Raw genomic sequence first — 20,828 nt, 5'->3', positions numbered from 1 at the left:
ATAAATCTTGTAAGCCGGTAAGCTTTATTCCTCTTTTGAAGGTCAACCACCTTCTGCTACTCAATATTCAGGACACACACAGCGTTGACGTTTGACGTTTAGTGAATGCTCTCTTCCACAATTTGCCAGTATGACGTATAACATTACGTTATCATACTATCATAATGCGGCCAAGTTTGTGATTAGAATCTACTAAATCTATTTTTAAAGCAGAATTTTACCTAAAGTGATCTTACTAATTCCTTATGCAGGAACCACCAACCTAAACACAATTTGAAACATTTAGGCCGCTCCCTCTTAAATTTCAGCAAAGCATGAGCATTATGATGGGTTTTTGAAAAATTGCAATGCAAACTGCAGAAAAATGATCTTGTGGATGTTGCAGAAATGAACCAACCCTATCGAATTCGATATCGAACAGATAGAGCCCCCTATTCTATTTCGAACACCTCCGTCAAAAACTGCCCGGTGGAACAGAAATGGCTATTTTTGACGGAGGTGTTCGAAATAGAACCATAATCGATCAGGGGGCGGGGTTTTGGGATCGGTCCATTCTGTGTAGAAGCTATCAGTATTCATTTTCAGACACTTCCTTGTCAGACTCTTCCTTGTGAGACTCATGATGAGTAGCCGCACCTTCTGCTGGAGGCTCGTATTCACGTAGGAACGCTACGGCAGCAGCCGCGCCTTGCTGTATGGCAGACAGAGATAGTACAGTATAAGCCAGTTAATTGCACAACGGATTAACGCACATAAAACAATAAATGCCCATATCCCAAACCTAGATAACTTCTTATTTTTCGATCCAGCTAGGTAACTTCGTATTGTTGCACCAGCCGTATAGCTGCACAAATACGCTGGCAAATAAGCCGTGCAATTAAACGACTTCTACTGTATTAGAAAAGTGTAACCAAACAGGTCAGGATTGTATTCAACTTGAAATGATTTCAACAAGACATCAAAAACATCAGAGTTGTGTTTTTTTTATAAAAAAATTCCATCGCCTTCATTTATCAACTAAAGTACTAATGTCTAATCTTGTGTAGGCAAAAAGCACACGCAACGTTTGCAATCAGAAAATTCAAATTCACACACACAGACACACACACACACATCGCGTATACACACACACACACATACACAAACATACATACATTCCGCGTACACACACACACACACACACACACAATCACACGCTCGCATACGCACTCACACAACACACACAAACAAACACTTTTTAAAACACGCAAAATTTTATACGAATAAATGATTTTGTATACTAAGATAAGGTCAGGATTGTCCAATACAAATTCATTCAATCGACTTTAGCACACAAAAGCAGGTAAACTAAGAAGATTGTTGCTTACATCCATGAGGAAGTTCATATCCTCATTCGCCATGTCGAAGTCCATGGTACCCACGTAGTCAATGTCAATACCGACGGTTCGCTTCACGTCTTCCTCCTGGTAGTGAAACAAAAACACAGTACTGTTACCATATTACACGCTCTCCTATGTCAGCTTGATTTAGATTCATCAGGTACTAAATGTTGGGCATCTGGTGTTCGCAAAACTTTGGAGGAGTGTGGTTACCCTTTTGTTTGGCAAGCCCATGAGTCAACAGATCCAAACGCATCCCACCTAATTTCTGCTATCCACCAACGACTGAAGGATATTTATTTCCAGAATTTTCTAATCAACAGTCATAATGATAATAAAGGTTTAGGAGCGAAAAACAAACTCCGAACGTACAGATTACTAAAATCCACATACAATGAAGAGCAGTATTTGAAAATTACAAACATTCGGCACAGAACTACCATTGCTAAACTAAGAATCAGTTACCACCGACTGCGAATTGAATCTGGAATGCACAACCGCACTCCTCTAGAACAAAGAGTCTGCCAATTTTGTACCTCAAACATGGTAGAAGATGAAGTGCACTTCACAGTTGATTGCGATATGTATGTCAATGATAGAAATACTCTATTTAGTTATATAGAAAGTAGATTCCCTCATTTTAGACACATGAGTAGCACTGACAAGTTTATATTTCTCACGCGATTTGACAAACCGACCATAGCGAAACCCATACAATCCTACATTTTCACCATTACCAAGAAGCGCGAAGAAGCCGAACTTTTGTGTTAGACTAGATTTGTGATACTTTTATATGTATATATCTTGACTTGTTGTGACCTGTACGTGTACTTAGCTCGGTTGGGCAAAACTGTACAATAAAGGTCTTCATTCATTCATTCATATTACAGTATTACAATACGTCATGTGGTCTCTATCTAACTTTACACTTAAGCGATGGGGGGGGGGGGTACTTGAATGTTTAAAGCATTGGTCTCATGGACGCACCACCTGGCGCCAGGGAAGATTGACAGTCCTTTTAGCCCTAGAGAAGATGTGGGGAAATTTCATAAACGGCAGGCAAGAGTAGAACTTGGTCAAGGGTCTATTCTAGACAACTAAAGCGAGTGGTAGGCCTTTTTCAGATTTTCTTCGAGGAGAGTTCTTTTGACCACTTCTTCGCATGTGACTCAAAGATTTCGTCAACGTCAAGTGAAAGACGTTTGGCAAGAAGAAGTCCCAACTCTGTACGCGATGTATTGCGAGGACCATTTCTATTCGTGGCGGCCATTTTTTAAAGGTGTTCCCGCGAGAACACAGCGCGAGAATGCACGAGAGCCGACAAGAAGACGAGGTCGGATATGATATAGCTTTTCCTTCTGGTGGTAAAATCAACAGACGCCAGCAGCCAAGAATTAAAATCGGTCTAATTGTAAGACCGTTTACTCCATAAAACACTAAAGCAAACTTTGGAATTGTATGTTTTGGAAGAATCACAGGAGTTCGTTTTATACTTTATTCCCCTCACCTCACCTTTCAATGAACCTTCTAGTGGGTCGTTGGGCATTATGACAATTCGCTGCACTAGCCTTCTCCACCATACTTTATTACGTACCTCAAAAGGTTCGTTCTTCCCCATGAAATCCAACAAAGATCCGTAGTACTCCGTGGTGGTCTCCACTTTCTTCTCCCCTAGAAGAAGGGTCTTCGCTTCCAGAACGAGCCAGTTGTCCCTCATGTGCTTCACAACAGCGTCAGTGGGCTCCTATGTACAAAAAAGGAAATCATGACAAACGTCGTCCCTTTTCATAAAAGTAATAAACAGAATAAAAAAAGTCATTAAAACAAATTCCCTGGGAATACTCAGATGATACTACTACGCATGCGTGGAAAAATTCCAGACATGCCTGAGGAAATTGTATCTAGGAAATGGTAGTGGAAGGCGGAGTAAATCGCCTCAGTAGACCCCCCCCCTCCCTCAACTCTTTTTGCACCAAATCGTATATAGCAAAATTCGTTTAAGATTCCTTTTTCAAGGGCAAAAAGGAACAGTAGTATAACAGGATTTGATCCAAGAACCTTTTAGGCAAACACCTAGCAGTTATGCCCTACGAGCACACTATTTATTTTGCAAAAAAAAAAATAAAAGATTAAATGTGTATCTCATTCTCACCGCACTAGCCACCAAAGTATTCAATAATCACCTATAGTCAACAGTTATCTTGACATACAATAAACACGTAACTTTTTACACCTACCTTTCCACGCTCCACCTGTGGGAAGTACGCAGCAAATGCCTCGGCCCTGCTCCACCCCCACGGTTTGAACTCATCTTCTTTGAATTCCTTAAATGTAAACATTTTACGATCTTTAACTTTTAGTATATAACGATGACCCTATTCTACCAAACTTTCGGCACCAGAGAATGCAGTGTCTTAGTAAAAGCAAGAAGATTTTTGGTGATGCAATCAATATTTCCGCTACGTGTGTACATGCAGTGAACTACGAAACAGATCTAGATTATAAAAGACACGTTATACGATTCTATCTGCCAAGCACGAAAAGCATACATTTCTAGTGCGTTGCTATAATCAGGTGAGATAATGTTACTATGAATATTTGCAGTTTTAAACTCGCCAGTTGGACCGAGGTTCAGTTTAGTCCACCGACACTGAAGAAAACAGTACTAACAGAAAGCCCAACATAACGCCTAAAACACGTTGATAAACAGCCAAGGCCAAAATTTTCCTTAGGGAGAGAGAAAGTCTTAATCTTACCTTCATGAAGTTTTCCTCCAGAGTGTCCGGAGTTGATTCCTGGTAAACCCGCTCGATCCTGACGAGCCCTTTCCTGTACCCAGCAAACCTCTTCTGCTCCTCGCTGTTGAACTCCTTTCGCGCGGCCTGGGCTTCTTCGAAGGAGCTTCATATAACCGTGAGATAATATTGCAGTCATTTAAGTTGTTATAACACTCTTGGTGCGACTTCAATGTCAAAGAATGTAAAGAATGTTCAAGCAGACGATTTCAGCACCAGCAACCGACAACAACATAGGACAGCCGGCCTTCCGTAACAAATCTTTGCTAGTAGGACAAAACGTATTCAACTTTTTAAAAAATGTTTCTTGGTTTGGACTATATTTAACCTGGCTTTATATTACACTGAACGACACGTAGCTTTTGCACATTATCTCTAAATGCTCTTTAAAAACTATCCAACAAAGATGCAGCTCTTGTTGTGCTTGGTGATAACAAATTCCACTCTACGATAGTTCTGGGAAAATTCAATTTTTTTTTACACATCAATCCTAGGTTGGAAATTCTGGTACTTGAAAGCACGACTGTTTCTTGTTATATTTAAGCTGGTATTAGATATTTAGTTAGTCCTGAATAAATTAAGGCTCAAACAGACAAACAAACAAATATTTATCAGAGCCACAAAACTCACTACACGTACCTTGCCAGTTTGGTTGTCGGGCGGATCTTCATCGCGGTGGGATCCTCCTCTTCCAGCCTGGCTAGCCGTTCCTCAAGCTCCACCTCGTGTGGAGTAGGGTCCGTGTCTTTCGAGAACTGGGGTTTAAAGGGATATCTGAACTTGAAGAGATTCACGAGTCTCGTATGTACGCAATTAATAGAATTTTCATCCATCAGTGACTAATGTTTGATAAAGGTATACACGCGTACCTCCAAATTTTCTATGACTATCAGTCCATCTTGACAGAACTTCACAGATTGACCTTATGAGGGTGAGGGACAAAAGATCCAGGCAAGTCTCGACCTAGTTCTCCTAACTCTCGCGAGAACTAGGTCACTCCGTGATCAAGATGGACTGACAGCCATCGAAAATTGAAGTTTGGTACAAACCTTGGTGCCGGACAAATGTAATTGTCCCTCGACGTGGAACATGGTGATAACTCAGCATGGCATCCTCGCTTCCATGCCCATCTTAAGCTCATTCGTAGTCACTCGAAAGAAGAAGCTCCTCCCCTTTCGGTGACGCATGCGCTCTCGGCTTGCTTGATTTCTTCAGTTCTTCACAACCTGTTCTGGCCGACCATCCCGGGGTGGGAACAGCCAGTTGCAGTACCGCAGCAGTACTTTTGGGCCGGGTTATCACCATGTTCCACGTCGAGGGACAATTACATTTGTCCGGCACCAAGGTTTGTACCAAACTTCAATTGTCCCTCGACGCTGTCACATGGTGATAACTCAGCATGACTTTGAAGCGGAGGCCAGAACAGAATGACCAAAATGAGACAAATTTGAAGGTTTGTTGTAAAACTTTTCAAAGGTCGAACTACTAGACCAGTTCGCTGCTAGCATTATATCCTTCACTGATACCCCGGATTGACGGGCAGCAGAGGTAGCAGCACTTCTGACAGAGTGGCCGGTGAAGCCTTTGGTGACTGAACTAGCTTCTGAAAGGACAGATTTGAGCCAACGAGCAATCGTAGCTGAGCACACTGCCTTGTGCGGTTTGACCAATGCGCGGAACACACGCGAATCAGAATCCGAACGGAACGATGCTGTCCTAGCTAAGTACGCTTTCAAATAAACCACAGGACACACTTCCTTCTGCTCAAACTTAGCCACAAACAAAGAATGAGAGGGTTTGTCTGGTCTAGAAGTCTTTGTCAGTTTGTACACTTCAAATGACAAACCGTCCTTAGAGGAACTCATATGACTAGTGTCTAACAAAGCTAAGGATTGGCTTCTTCCTGCAGACACCAAGGCTACTAACATGGCCACCTTGAGAGTCAACTGCTTTAAACTCAAACATTTTGCCGGTGCCCACTTACGTAGGAATTTCAGGACAACTGAAACATCCCAAATAAACACATGTTTTGGTACGGGTGGACGCAACTCGAACACACCCTTCATGAAACGAGAAACTAAAGGGTGAGCACCTATAGGCCTACCTTCTACATTCAAGTGTGTCGAAGAGATGGCAGAACGATAAACATTGATCGTGCGGTACTGTAGACCCTTATCAAAAAGGCGATACAGAAAGTCGAGTACCTTGTTCAGTGGCGCCGAAATGGGATCAAGACTTTTTCCACCACACCAGCGAGACCATCTCCGCCAGGAGGACGAGTATAACCCACTGGTTCTCGGTCTCCAGGATGCCAGGAGCACTCTGGTAACTCCATCCGAAATTTCAGACTCTCGGTATCGAGTCCTGAGACAGTCCACACGGCTAGACGTAGCGACTCTCCTAGCGGGTGAGGTGTCCCGTCCACCGGTTGCGTGAGTAGAAACCGACTCGTTGGCAGCCTGACTGGCTCTTGGACTAACATGTGGAGGAGCATGGGATACCAGGCCGCTGTCTCCCATATAGGTGCCAGGAGATGTACTCTCTGCACTTTGTCTTGGCGAATTTTCGTCAACACCCTGCCGACAAGGATGAACGGGGGAAATGCATACAGAGCCTCCCACTGGTTCCAATCCAGGGTGAACGCATCCGTTCCCACCGCCTCTGGGTCCGGCTCCCAGGACACATACAGGCGGAGCTTCCTGTTGAGACGGGATGCGAAAAGGTCCACTGCCCTCGGATTCCGGAGGGCGGGACATATCTGCAGAATGATCTCGTACACACTTGGTGACACAGACCATTCGGTGAGACGGTTGAAGTTCCTCGACTTGAAATCTGCTCTCACGTTGTCCAGGCCAGCCACATGGACGGCCGACAACAGGAGGCCTCTCTCCACGCAGAAACTCCAAAGGTTGAGAGCAAGGTCTGCTAGGACTGACGACTTCGTGCCGCCCCGACGATTGATATACGCGACTACCGTCGAATTGTCGGACTTGATGCGAACCGCAGAATTGACTTTGTCCTTGCAGAAAGACTGAACCGCGAAAGTTGCTGCCATCATTTCTAACTGATTGATGTGACGAGCCCTTTCCCTGACCGACCAACGACCACCTGTGCTTATACCGTCGGAGAAGGCTCCCCAGCCAAGTTGCGAGGCATCGCTTTCGATCACGATGTCCCCTACGGGACAGTGAATCGGACGGTCGTAGTTTTGCGGCAGACTGTCTCTCCACCAGACTAAATCTTGCTGCGCGTCTTGTGGCAGATGAACTAACGCGTCCCAATCTCTCCCTGTCCGCCGAAGTGTTGAGATAAGGAGGAGTTGGAGTTGTCGGAAATGTAGTGGCGCCAGAAGCACCGAGACGGCGGCTGCTTGAAACTTTCCGATAACATGAGCTAACTCCCGTGCAGTGAGTCGACCTTTCTCGAGCACAGCATTGGCTAATCGACTCAGCTCGATCACCTTATCATTCGGTAGAAAGAGAGACATGGTAACAGAATCTAAACCTGAACCAAGGAAAACAATACGCTGGGTTGGCTCTAAGATAGACTTACCCAGATTGGTCACGAAACCCACGTGGGCAATGAATTCTGTTGCTGTTTTGGCGTCTTGCCTACAGCGTTCATAATCACTGGCTATAATCAGCATGTCAACAAGGTAACAAATTAACCGAATACCTCGTCGTCTCAAATGCGAAGTAATGACCTTCAAAATCTTCGAGAAAATTCTCGGCGCGGTGGAAATCCCAAACGCCATACAAACGAAGGAATAAAAACGATTCTTCCACGCAAACGACAAGAACCTCTGATGGGTAGAATGAATCGCAACAGAAAAATAAGCATCAGTAAGATCAATCTTACAGAAAAAATCTCCTGGACGCACCAAATCTTGAACTAAGGATAAATGCTCCATCTTGAACTTGGGTACAAACAAACATCTATTCAGAGGTCTGAGATTGATGACGGGCCGAAGGCCCCCTGATTTCTTGGGTACAGTGAACAACCGAGAAATAAAAAGATCTGAACTGAAAGGGACCTCTTTCACTGCACCTTTCTGCAACAAGGTTTCAACTTCTAAATCCAGGGCCAAATCCTCCTCTGGAGACAAAGCTCGAGTCCAGGGAATACTAGTCTGTACTGGAGGCGTCCGCTTAAATGGCAACCTGTACCCCTTAATGATGTCAAGAATTACTGAATCGCTAGTCAAAGTACGCCAAACCGGCAAAAAATGCTTCAAACGGCCCCCATGAGGAAGGGCTCGAACTAAGGGGCGAGGTACAGGTTGTGATTCAGACGGACACCGGCCTAAATCTTGCATACACAAAGAAACACAACTACTTGCTAGATTTCTTCCCGAAGCTCCCGTCTCCGCCCTGACCGGAGGAACGGGAGTACTGCGCACCCCAGTAAAACTTGTTGTTACCGCCGGACTGGCGGGGAGGGGGGCGGGATTTACGTGAATTGGAGCCGCGGCCCCGGCCACCGTAACGCGAGGCGCCCGACTGGCCCCTCCCCCATCGGGGCCTCTGCTCATATTTTGGCTTCAAAGAGTCAACTAAAGCCCTTTTGCCCGCCACTAACTCCTTCGCTTTGGACGCTAAATCCGAACGAACCAAGTGTGACGGCTCATCGGGAATCATCCCAAACAAATCCTTGGCTGTATCTACGGTAGAAACCTCGGCTAAAGACAGACGTCTCATTTCAGCAAGGTAACGATTAGCGGAACCCAGCAGCCAAATAGCAGTCGCTGCACAATCTTTCATTACAGTCAAGTCAGACGACGAAAGATTACCATCACAATCACCAAGCATCTGCCATAGATTCAGAATCGGAGCTGGTACATACAATAACTTTTCCTGCAAAGTGAAAAGCGGCTTGTCCGCATTGATACAATGCTTACCTCTGATCGGGTCAACCGCCGGCAGTAATTTCATCGTAGCGTTATCGAGCTTCGGCACCGTGAGATTTTTAGGTGCATTTGTGGGAGAAGGAATTTACCCTGCCAATGTTTAATATCGGCAAATTCACGCTTCTCTAACCCGAAGTACTGCTCGGTGTAACTAACAACCGACGGGCGGGCCGTCCACACTTTATCCGGGTCGGGCGGCTCACGCTGCAGCGGCACGAAAGACTCAACGCTGACCGAGGAGAAGTCCGACTCCTCGCCGCTGTCGCCCGTACGAGCCCGTTTCGAACGAACCGACTCCGCCTCTGAGGGTGGCACCGAAGGCCTCTTTGAGCCTACGGAAGCCGCAATGGAGCCAAGAATTTCTTTAACTCCCCGAAATTCTTCAGTCATAAGGCCGAAGGCCGCACGGAGAGAATTTTGATCTTCTTGTAGGGTGTTGACCCCTAGCATAGCACGGAACTCCGCCATATTTTCTGGAAAATTTTCCTCATGCTCATGAACATGCCCGGACGAAAGCTCCCGCTCGGAATCCCTAAGAGAAAACTCGCTGCCATGGAGCGTAGAACTCCCCTGTGCTGCCGGGAGAGCAGCCATACGGCGCTTAAACTCCGCCAGGCTTGTAACAGGGGGGACGGCAGCTGGGTCACGAACATGTGCGGGCATGTTGGATTTTGCACCACGTGGTGGCGCCGGCGGGGCAGTACTTGCCCTGAATTCACGCGGCGTTATCTTCTTAACACGCTCGCGTTTCTTGTCCTCTTGCTGAACTTGCCGAGAACGCGACTTATGTTTGTCACTTTTGTGTGACCGCTGAGACTTACGTTTATCACGCGAACGCGAACTACGGTCACTCATTGTGACAGAGCTATTACAGATAGGACTATCCGATATGAAGCAAAAATTACAACTGAAGAAATCAAGCAAGCCGAGAGCGCATGCGTCACCGAAAGGGGAGGAGCTTCTTCTTTCGAGTGACTACGAATGAGCTTAAGATGGGCATGGAAGCGAGGATGCCATGCTGAGTTATCACCATGTGACAGCGTCGAGGGACAATTTGGAGGTATGTGTTTTTAACTTTACAAAGTAGTCACTGATTGATGAAAATTCTATTATTAGATCTTAACTTAAAATTCAAAAGCCTACTTTTCTATTTTCCTTTGGATCAACGAAAACTGTGCGTTACTGCATTCATGTTATATATAAATAAACCAACAGTTTCACATACCCTGTACAGACAGAAGGTAAAGGCAGATTTTTTGTGAAAAAGTGTGAAAAAAAACCTCACGGATTTGGTGTGCCAGTGTGCAAAAAAAACTGCACATTTGCCACTTAGAGCCTTAAATGTTTTTCAAATAATCGTTTCCACATACCAGGATCATGCCGAGTGTCTTCTCCCCTCCGTTGCTGCCCTGGACAGGACTGAAGCGCTTATCACGCAGGTTTTCGGGGCTCATGAGGGTCTTGACTTCCGCTTCCGTTTTCCCGTCAAACCTTGCGCGGAAGGTGTTCTCATCGTTCAGCGACAGCCACCAGCCTAGGAATTTGACATTGACAACCGGCAGTTAGACAAGTCTGTTTGCGGTTCAAAATAAGAAGACAGGTAGATATTATGTTGCCTACTTCGAAAGTGATTGTGGAATGTTGAATTGTAAATTATTGTGTGATATCAAGAAAGCAAGACCTCTGACCTGCGCCATCCTTGAAATCTTTAAAAAATGGCTGAGGCCGAAGATTTGTCAAGGTTAAATTAGTTTTTTTTTTTAAATGTGCATGCACTTAATTAATCAAATACTGGCACCGTCTAGCAAACTTACCCGAAGATTCTTTACTACGTGAAGCATATGATGTCGTACTTTCCGGTGAATACGATTGGACAAATCACGTAACTGACATTCTCAACTATAATGGTTTTGGGTATGTATGGACAAACCCGAGGTTGTATCATGTTAATATGCTAATCGACCAATTACGACTCCGTTTACAGGATATATACATTCAAGAATGGCATTCTTCTATCCAGAATAACTAAAAACTTTCCATTTATTCTACGCTAAAGGAAAGATACGGACAAAAGAAGTATCTTTCGAATGTACACAATTTCGAACTTCGTAGAGCAATTACAAAGATAAGAATCTGTAGTCACAAACTAAATATAGAAGCCGGAAGATATTCTAAAATTCACCGTGACCAGAGGTTTTGTCCATTCTGCCCAAATGAGATCGAAGACGAGAACGTCACTTCGTTATGGATTGTTCTCGATATGATGATACACGCACAGAGCTGTTCACATTACTTTCCACTTGCTCTAAAGACTTTGCTACTCTCTGTTCGATAGATAAATTCAAGTACATTCTGGGAGGCGATAATCCAAGTAGGCAAATATATCCACGATTGTTTATACCGTAGAACCAATAGTGTAAATGACATGCTAGACTCTTTATGTTGATGTATCCATACCTATAGATATCCATATATATGTGTTTAGTTGTACTGTAAGTAGTTGTTATACATGTAGACCTTACGAAAGTCGCTGTACTTTTGTCGTGTCAATAAAGATTGTACTTAAAGAATGTAGGTGATCATGTTATTACTAAAAGATAACGGGCTAAATATTACACATCAGCACAACGTGCCTGTACCTGTATTAAGCCAGGTGTTAGTCAATACAAGTTAGGAGCTTTTAACGTTGTCATACAGATAAGGCATCTCCAAACGCATGCGAAGTATGAACCGCGCATTGGCGTATCCATAAGGTCAGATCTGTGTACGGGAAAAAAAGACCTGCCAACGCCTTACGGAAAACAGCATGCTAACCTACACCAATGCCTTAGAAACGAAAAAAAAGGTGGTTATGCATGCGACTTAATTAACAGTTCCTACCGTCGAAGCAGTAGATTGGGTAGTTAGCCACCAACCCTCCATCGATGTGCAGGAACCCGCCGCGCTGGTACGGTTCGAACGCCACTTTGGGAGTAAATAAGAAATATTTCATTACTGTATTTCTCAACATTTTGTTTAGTTGCAATCCTGATCTCTAAGTGTTTATCTTAGGCTTTGCCGTGAAACAATACCATGAACATACATGGACAATTGAATCACAAGATAATGATAAACAATACAGTTGAAAATATCAATGTACTCCGTCTTTGCAATACAATAACAAAAAAGATTGGGAACAATACATCTCAAATCATTACAAACAAGTTGACCAGCACCCAACGAAACGAGCCCTACGCTGACGTCATTCATTCATTCACTCTTTCATTCTTCCATGCATTCATTTCCTCATCCGTTTATCCATGCCCCTCAATTATCCATTTATCAATTCATCGATGCAATGATTCACTGATTAATTCGTACATTCATTCACATGCAGCAACTCAATAAATTAATCAATCAGTCAATCATGCATTTATTCATATATCTAGTGCTACAGGTTTACGTACCCGGAATGGACATGGACATGCGCACTGCCTCCCGTACCCGCATGAGCGGCGTGGTCTTGACGTGGAAGTACAACTCCCGGGCGTACTGCACGTTATACGACACGATGCACAGCTCACGCTTAAGCACCTGGTGCAGCTAAAATATAAAATCATGACCGTTTTAATGGGAATGTATGTAAATGTTTAATGTTTTGTATGTATGAGAAGTGTGGTCTTGACGTGGAAGTACAACTCCCGGGCGTACTGCACGTTGTACGACACGATGCACAGCTCACGGTTAAGCACCTGGTGCAGCTGCAAAATAAGGGTACGTCTGAAATTATGTCTCTCATACTCTTCTTTGGTCGGTAAGTCTAACGTCATGTTTTCAAACCGGGGACCGGCCGGGCTGTTTGTGGAGACGAAAAATAGAAATGCTTGCGACTATTCTCTTTACGTCTTGTGTAGCTTGGTGTCTTTCATATGGTGTCAGTTTCGTTCCCAAAAGCTGCTGGGCCGGGAAATGTAACTAAAGATAGACCCATAGTATTTTTGCGGACGTGAGAACAATGGTTTGTTGTCGACTGTGTCTAATGTATGTTTCTTACTTACATGTTCAAGTGCGAACATGCTTCAAGGACGACGATTGCTACACATGCGAACTGGACTTGTACAAAGACATAAATACACACTTCACTGCCCAATGGTGTGCGACCACAAGGAAGCAAATGAATGGAAAATAGAGGAGTTGAGAGAAAAAAATACATGTCCTTTAATTTTGTGGTTTAGTAGAAATAAAAGAAGCTAAAGATTATCAGCTTAAGGTACATTTGTACAAACAGAAAGTTAAATGTAACGCTAGTTCACCTTTATCCGCGGGGTAACCTATATCCGTTGATTGGAGGTTGATGAAGGGTATTTAGGGATATCAAGTTGACGGACAGTGCAGCATTTAAAATATTGACATTTGAAACCACCGTCCGTTGACTTGACATTGCTAAATGTCCTGTTTAAAAAACGGATATAGGTCACCCCGCGGATAATGGTGAATGAGAGTTAAGTTGATGCATACCTCCAGGAAGGTTATGTCACCGTCCAGACCGTGCTCCACCACCTCTCTCGAGTTCGCGATGACTTTACCGAACCACTCCAGAAAGTCGTTGCCCGGGTTGGCGCCCTTGTGGTAGATGAGGTTGTGGGCGTAGGAGGCATAATTCAGCCAGGAGATCCAATGTTTACCTCCATCTGTTCACAGTTAGAAATACCAATATCATTAAAGAGATTCATTAGTCACGTAGAGTCAATTCCAAGTCACCGAGATGGATTTGAAATAATATTTGTAATAAGTTTGAACTATTTTGAGTAAAAGAACATTTCAGTCACTAAAGTTCGAAATTGTTCAAACATTTCAAAATGAAAGTTTAAACATGTTTGAACCTTTTTATATTTGTTGGAACATTTGGGAAAGTAATGATATCATTATCTCTTTATTTAGAACAATTTTCAAACATCTATGTGTTTTTGTTATTGTTCCAACATGTTCCAACATTTTGTGTCATTTTTTCCCTCCATAAAAACTTTTATTGACCCCATAAACAAAGCTGCTAAGCTTGGTCCTTTGTTTGGCTCTTGTATTTTTAGATTTTCTTTAGTATAAACTGGTGAGTCTTTTGTGAGAAGGTGGCAGACAGACATAATTTCCTGCACTTGGCAGGGATGTGTGAATTGCCCTCTTCCCAGCCCACTGACCCAGTTTTATCATATTGTTTCCATGTTCGAACATGTGATCACAAATGATGCATCTATGTTGGAACAGTTTAGAAACTAACAGAAATAATGTATTTGATGTTAGAAATGTTTCTAACATGTTTGAATACTATAGAAACATTTAGAACGTCACATAGATGTTGTAAATAGTTCTAAACAGTTACTTATCACAGTTAGATTGTTACAAAGATTTCCAAACTGTTAGAACAAAAGGCAAGAAACACCCTCTCAGTAATATGGAATCGACTCTATGTAACGTTACACTGTTAATAGAATTTTCATCAAGCAGTGACTACTTCTTAAATGTCCTCCGAATTTTCGATGGTTATCAGTCCATCTTGCTCACAGAGCTGAGGGACCTAGTTCTTGCGAGAGTTGCGAGAACTAGGTCGAGACTTGCGTGGATCTTCTGCCCCTCACCCCGCCCCCTTGTCCTTGAGGAGTAGATTATTGTCGCGATTATTGACCAAGAACCACGTAAGGCCCATAGAAAGAATGGAACGGAATGAAAAGAGGGACACATGTTCCGCTTACCCATCAGTATTTTCCACAAGTCCACACCACTCAGTGTCGTCATCATCTCCTCTGACGTCATCCCAATCGCCAGCAGGGCCGCCGTTATTGCGCCTGCGCTGGTGCCGCCAAACCTTTTGATGTTCTTCATGATGCCGGCGTCCTCCAGGACCTGGGAACGGATAAGGAGTAGAGTATAAGTTGAAATATAAGATTTTGCTTGATAACAAAACGCTGAATTTCATTGTCAGTTAGTCTCTCAATGTAATGAAAATCATTACAAATTCTTGAAAATTTGGCTGTATTTTTTTCTATACAGCCGAATAAATCAAATCAAATATATCTAAGTCCTCTCACAGAGATCAGAACAGATGTGCGGCTACAGGAAGTCTAGAAAATATATCAATGGTTTAGTCCCCGAAAAAGATAACAAAACCCTTCTGAATATTGTTATGCAAATCGAAACAATGGTCGAGACGAGGACTTTTTTCTTTGACGTACGGGACCTTTACCTTTGACATATTACTTGGAATTCCTGTCGCCGCATATGACTTCTGATCTGTGTGAGAGGGCTTATACATGTATAAGAGTGTCCGTAGGCCATTGAAATCAAGAATATTTGAGTCTTCATGAAGCTACCTACCTTGGCAGCCCCGATGTACGCAATCCCCTTCGCTCCGCCTCCCTCGAGGACCAGGTTAGTAAACGGGAACTCCTTCTCTGCGAACTTCTCCCCTCCCCTCGCCGGGAGTCTGACAGCCGTACCCCGTGTGGCCATGTTGGATGTAGCTCGGTAAGATTGTGCTGAACAGAAATATGCATATCATTAGAACATTTTCACCGACATAACGATGACGTAATTTTTAGTAGAACTGGACAAAATAGAAAGCCCGATAAGAACGATTAAAAAAACTTTTTTTTTTAAATTAAGCCATCTGTACCATGTTGGATTGCAGTGTACGCCCGTTTAGCGCACGAATATGTCATTGTTTAATCTAATTATCTGCCAATATGGACACCAGGGGATTCAAATTTTAGTAACTTTGGAATCAAAGTCATGGCTGGAAACAACGACAAAGAATTAAACACAGTAACACAGCGTCAACTGATTTGCATAATGGTCCCATACACGCCGAGGAGACATTTGTCGCATACCTTAAAAATACACACATACTCTTTAACATTTCGGGATCCAGCCTAAGTATTCTGACGATTCTCTGATACCAGCTGTTGTGCCCTTGGGCGTTCATTGTTGTTTGTTGAGTTTTACGTTTACAGTTGTCCACATAAGATGTAAAACATAAATGAGCACTACGAAGTTGTACATTAGACAATCAGACATATCTTTCATGAATAAATAAAGGTTCAAACAAACAAACAAAAACTCATTCCTTTGCCCAATTCGCTTTGCAGCCATCAATTAACGTGCAAACACAGACAGGATCATAAACACAGTCACACACACAGGCAGCTCTAGACATACAAACACACACACAGTGTCACACGGACACGGACACACACACACACATACAAACCTACACAGTCACACAGAGTCACAGTGAAGTGAGAATAAGACAAGTTGTGCATATTTCGGAAAGGGGGCGTGTGTAAGCCTCAGTCTGTTGCAGGGTCATTGAATCTAAAGAAGACCATCCCAACGCCTTACGCATGACTAGACTCGAACTGTATAATCAGTGCCATCCTGTCTCGGCAGTTTTAATGTCAGTGGACTTAAGTCTGAGTGACCTAGTCTCACATATTTGCAACAAAGCGGGTTGTACATGTAGCCTTAATAACAGGCTTTGTGGCAAGCGTTTTATATTGCAAATGATGCATTCATACACGTACACATATTCTCAGACTTACACGCAGCCCAAGAATGCTGCGTTGCAGACAGTTACTATTGGTGATTGCAAAAGAATTAAGACACTTAAACTTCCCTTGTGCAATGAACTTCAAAGAAACATCACAGAGTGAATTAATATATGTTGCTTTCTTGGCACATTTTAAAGGTTAAATTAGTAGCGAGACCAAGCTATCACGTTTTTCTGTAACTGTCAACATAGAAGTCACTTTGAAAGGGGGAGGGGGGCGTCGGTGACATTACCTCAAACAACAAAATTAGACACTCACAAAAATGCACCAATTTGTTTTCATGTTCAACCACACAACGCTGTCTACTGTTTGAGATAGCCTAAGATCTCACTCCTTCCTTTAAGACATTAAAGTAAAGCATTTGTCTTAAACATTGATGAGCGGAAGGTTAAATTGAATTATGATAAGCACAGCTTCTGTATGTTTTGACTAAACATTTAAAATGAGATTATTGTTATTTAGCACTACTTTTCAGCAACTCTGTAGTCAAAGTTATTCGTATCTTGCGTTGTCTGTTTAAACTAGTTCGAAAAATAAACTTCATGTATCTATGAACGTATAGCTGTTATTGTATATTGTATTGTTACCAGGGCTGGCCCTTGATAATAGCCTTCAGCTAGTTTGGTAGCCCTGGCGGTATACCGTCGAATAAACAAAGTCAAATCAAACCAAACCTTGAGCCAGACTTTCTGTCGCACAAACCCTCGCTGAGACGTGTTGTGCCGCGGGGAGGTGAGAAAGAACACACGCCGGACTCGCTGGTCTGCCTAATGAGCAGCTGGTGTGCCAAGGGCGGGGCCAAGTCCTTATTTGGTTAAAGACAGGTAAAGGACACGTCAGCGTTCTTCTGTGGAATTTTCCAACAGCGTGACGTAAGATGGCGTTCATCTTGGGGGGGGGGGGGGGGGGGTACCACAAGGGTCCGACGAATCTAAGACTGTCCTGTAGTCATTAACTCATGTGTCGAGGAAGGGGTGCTGTAGGTTCTTGTCGTCAGGGTTTCTGGTGTGGCTTAGATACCGCACGACGAATTTGAATGTGCCTCGACGAAGTTACGCAGCAATGACCCATGACCCGAACCGTATGGGAGGTGTCGATTTGAATATATTAGATATTGGCGAGAGCTTGATTGGTCTGCGGTTATACCTCAGCACTTGTGTTTTTCTTTTATCAGTCAGATGTTGCCAACATACAAGTTAGTTTACAAGCATAGGCTCTTTCACACTTCCGAGTACGCCTGTGCAGCGTCAGGAATTGTGGGTAATATTTCAAAGGTGAATGCCCCCGGCTTGCAAACAGTTCTTGTGTCATTGCCTTAATTTGTTTTCTTACCTGATGCAATTTGTATCTCAAATCACATGTACCGTGCCATATTGTGTTCTCTGATTCATCAGTGATGGTATCTACTACATCAATTTAAAGGCCTAAATTGTACCCTGTTGTTCAACAACAACTCACACACAACATGGGCTGCATCGGAATGCATGTCACGTAATGTCACCTAACTCGGTTATTTCACAAAAAACATTTTACTTACTACATTTTGCGCTTACTTCATGCATGGTTAAGCAATAACGGTGCAGAGACATTTTGTGTGCACAATTTTGAAGAAGGCAGTATACAATGAAGTATAATTCACCTTCCCATTAGCTTTGAACCTCCAGCATAGCGTAGGATAGGCTAGATTAACTTTGCAACGCTAGACTGTCACGCAAAAAAAAACTCGCCTAGAAACTGGATACACGCCGCTTAACAAACACACATGGGCAGCAAACGGTCTTTTGTTCTTTATGCATGCATGAAGTTACGTTTTACAAACTGTATTTACTCTGCGTAGGTAGCCAATGTCGAGAGCATGCGACAGGTGGAACGTTTTCCAAATCTTCTTTATATTCTACAACCCTAACACTTTTTAACCTTGCAGTTTTCTTCGCTCTTGCCCTGAGTTTGGTTACATGCAATAGATTTGTTTAGCCTGTAGTCAAAATGCAGTTCAACAACTCTTAGGTTAATACACTGTGACCCGATTCAAATGTCAGAAACGGGATCCGGATGTTGTTTTACACATGGTGGAATAACAGACCCCACCTAGGCGCACGTTACGCCGTAATAACTATGAATTCAAACTGCCACAAAAAGCTCCAAAAAGGCTCATTGCCAGAAATTCATTATCGTATGAGCATGAACTATTACATGACAGAAGGGAATTCAATTGCACGGGGCGCAAAGAAACGTTCAGGAAACCACGCTAATTTGGATGTCTAATACTGATATCATAGCAGTGCGTGGCTAGGATTTTATTGCTTCACTACTGACTGTATTTTGGATTGATGAATAGTATGATTCTGCAAAAACGCGTAGATACTTGGGTAGGAGAGTCAGCCTGCGGTAAGGGTAACATGTCATCTTAACTTACGGCCAAACGCTCCTTCCAACAAATTCTTCTTATGACCGGTGTAGTTAGTTTGGCATTGTCTGTCACACACCGTACACAAACACTGCCGTTCTACGTTAGAGACCAGTGAGCCGAAAAGGCTAAATACACTTGGCTTTGTACGTATCACAACCCCCTCCTGCCAGGAAGTCCCTAATGATGTTTACCAAATTCAGCATACCGTTACAATTTAATTATTCAAAGCAAGACCATAATATCACCAACTTCAAAATGCCAGCCTGGGTAAAGATAACACAAACTGGTTCCACTTTGAACTCTAACAGCGTTGAAAGGGGTATATCATAACCGAAGAAGACATTTTGTTTGTTCTAAAGATCTTAAGGCTATTTAAGAGGAAAACGGCCTACTATTTCAGAATGAGACATAACTGAATATGTTTGAAACTTACCTTGCTAATGTAGATCTTCCTCAGATATTAAGTGTCTGTGCAAACCGGCCGCTTGAAGGGTGACAAACCTGTTTGGTGACCTTTCACATTTGACCCATCCACGTATTGAAAAATAAGTGGTTCAACGCCTTAGACTTAGGGCCATCGGTTTAAAGGTGAAGTCTTACTGCACTTGGGGCACCGGTGCGGCACTGCGGGGTTCGTTCACTAAGGCACTGTTTTGTTATTTTCGCATTTTTTTATTAATTTAGATATAGCGTAATACGTAAAATGTCTGACTTGAAAAACAACAAAATACACAAAACGGAAGAAAATTCGTTCTTTATCTCTGATATTCGTTGACTAATCTACGAACCCTGCAGTGCCGCACCGGTGCCCCAAGTGCAGTGAGCGTCCACCTTAGCGTTTGTCTGTACCAGATTCTGACTGGTATTCTCCAAGCAGAGGTTGGGTCGCCGAAATAGTAGTGGGCTGGATTTTTTACTGGCTCGCTTCCCTCGCCAGCCAGTAAAAACTACTATCTCTGCGACCCAACCTCTTCTTGGATAATGAATGAAGACCTTTATTGTACATACATACCCACTGGGTTCAGTACAGGTCACAACAAATTATACAACATGATACAATGAATCTACACTACTCAAAAATCGTATTCTACTGCGTACATTCGGCTTCTTCTCGTTTCTTTGTGATATTGAAAATATACTGATACCTAGTGTCTTCGTATGTGGTGCTTAGGCCACAGCAAGTAAATTTTATGGATGACATCCACGCGCTCATTAATTTTCGCCTGATTTCAGAAAAAAGAAAAAAGAATTTTTTTCTTCTTAAGGGAAGGCCGAATAGACGAAAATGGGTAAAGATTGTGTTGTAACCTAATCATTGAATGTAGAATTGACACTAGAGACTCTGTAGTGTTGACTGTAGTTGCAGAGGTGCAACTTGATAGATAGTTGTAAAAGTGGCACTATGGAAGCTATAAGTGTAGTTGCGAACATGGTTAATGATACTAGTCTACCATACTAGTGTCACTTTAACTACATTGGTGCACTTGTTAAATACAGGAATAAATGCCTCGTTGGCTGTGATGCCATATTTTGGCACTTCAATTCTTGTTACAACGTCTATTTTGAAAATTTGCCATCTTGTTTTTTTTGCCCATCTTGTTTTTTTTTCGCCCTATCTCATTATTTTTGCAGTCTGCAGAGGATGTCATCCATAAAATTTACTTGCTGTAGCCTTTGAAAGGTTAGCTGGGTTTCTAACACCCCCCCCCCCCCGGATGAACCTGGGGGGCCGCCCTGTTCAAGTCGCCCCCCCCCCCC

At 43.1% G+C, this 20,828-nt stretch overlaps 3 protein-coding genes across 5 annotated transcripts; all 3 read right to left on the bottom strand.

The window, feature by feature from the left end:
* Positions 1-7: 7 nt before the first annotated feature.
* On the bottom strand, positions 8-19,601 carry LOC118404610. 2 transcript variants are annotated; one of them, XM_035803820.1, is made up of 13 exons: positions 17,335-17,583; positions 15,429-15,589; positions 14,807-14,957; positions 13,578-13,750; positions 12,527-12,662; positions 11,961-12,044; positions 10,451-10,614; positions 4,814-4,929; positions 4,136-4,280; positions 3,617-3,703; positions 2,974-3,123; positions 1,368-1,463; positions 8-691 (listed from the first exon to the last, which is right to left on the bottom strand). In XM_035803820.1, the coding sequence occupies exons 1-13, from the start codon at positions 17,546-17,548 to the stop codon at positions 569-571; spliced, it is 1,800 nt and encodes a 599-aa protein (XP_035659713.1). In that variant the 5' UTR covers positions 17,549-17,583; the 3' UTR covers positions 8-568. The 2 variants fall into 2 exon arrangements, with proteins under 2 accessions (XP_035659713.1, XP_035659714.1); XM_035803821.1 differs by lacking the exon at positions 17,335-17,583 and adding an exon at positions 19,504-19,601 and having other exon boundaries at positions 528-691.
* Positions 5,218-10,014, bottom strand: LOC118404611. 2 transcript variants are annotated; one of them, XM_035803822.1, is made up of 2 exons: positions 9,912-10,014; positions 5,278-7,215 (listed from the first exon to the last, which is right to left on the bottom strand). In XM_035803822.1, exons 1-2 carry the CDS (start codon positions 9,933-9,935, stop codon positions 5,569-5,571), a joined length of 1,671 nt encoding a protein of 556 aa, XP_035659715.1. In that variant the 5' UTR covers positions 9,936-10,014; the 3' UTR covers positions 5,278-5,568. The 2 variants fall into 2 exon arrangements, with proteins under 2 accessions (XP_035659716.1, XP_035659715.1); XM_035803823.1 differs by lacking the exon at positions 9,912-10,014 and having other exon boundaries at positions 5,218-7,631.
* Positions 6,398-9,974, bottom strand: LOC118404613. The gene is made up of 2 exons (XM_035803824.1): positions 9,032-9,974; positions 6,398-6,529 (listed from the first exon to the last, which is right to left on the bottom strand). Exon 1 carries the CDS (start codon positions 9,933-9,935, stop codon positions 9,102-9,104), a length of 834 nt encoding a protein of 277 aa, XP_035659717.1. The 5' UTR covers positions 9,936-9,974; the 3' UTR covers positions 6,398-6,529; positions 9,032-9,101.
* Positions 19,602-20,828: the final 1,227 nt, after the last annotated feature.

This window comes from Branchiostoma floridae, chromosome 17 (assembly GCF_000003815.2).
Source record: "Branchiostoma floridae strain S238N-H82 chromosome 17, Bfl_VNyyK, whole genome shotgun sequence".
In the NCBI taxonomy this organism is placed as follows: Eukaryota; Metazoa; Chordata; class Leptocardii; order Amphioxiformes; family Branchiostomatidae; genus Branchiostoma; species Branchiostoma floridae.
Note: the sequence above shows the minus strand (reverse complement) of the source record. Positions and strands in the feature narration are given on the sequence as shown.

Excerpts from the sequence above, each read along its gene's own strand:
- LOC118404611 (XM_035803822.1), bottom strand. The coding sequence starts at position 9,935 with ATGAGTGACCGTAGTTCGCGTTCG. Across the intron at positions 7,216-9,911 it reads GTGACCGTAGTTCGCGTTCG|CGCGGTTCAGTCTTTCTGCA; the intron begins CGTGATAAACGT and ends GGCAGCAACTTT.
- LOC118404613 (XM_035803824.1), bottom strand. The coding sequence starts at position 9,935 with ATGAGTGACCGTAGTTCGCGTTCGCGTGATAAACGTAAGTCTCAGCGG.
- LOC118404610 (XM_035803820.1), bottom strand. The coding sequence starts at position 17,548 with ATGAACGCCATCTTACGTCACGCTGTTGGAAAATTCCACAGAAGAACG. Across the intron at positions 4,281-4,813 it reads CCGACAACCAAACTGGCAAG|CTCCTTCGAAGAAGCCCAGG; the intron begins GTACGTGTAGTG and ends GGTTATATGAAG. Across the intron at positions 1,464-2,973 it reads GGAAGAACGAACCTTTTGAG|GAGGAAGACGTGAAGCGAAC; the intron begins GTACGTAATAAA and ends TTTCACTACCAG.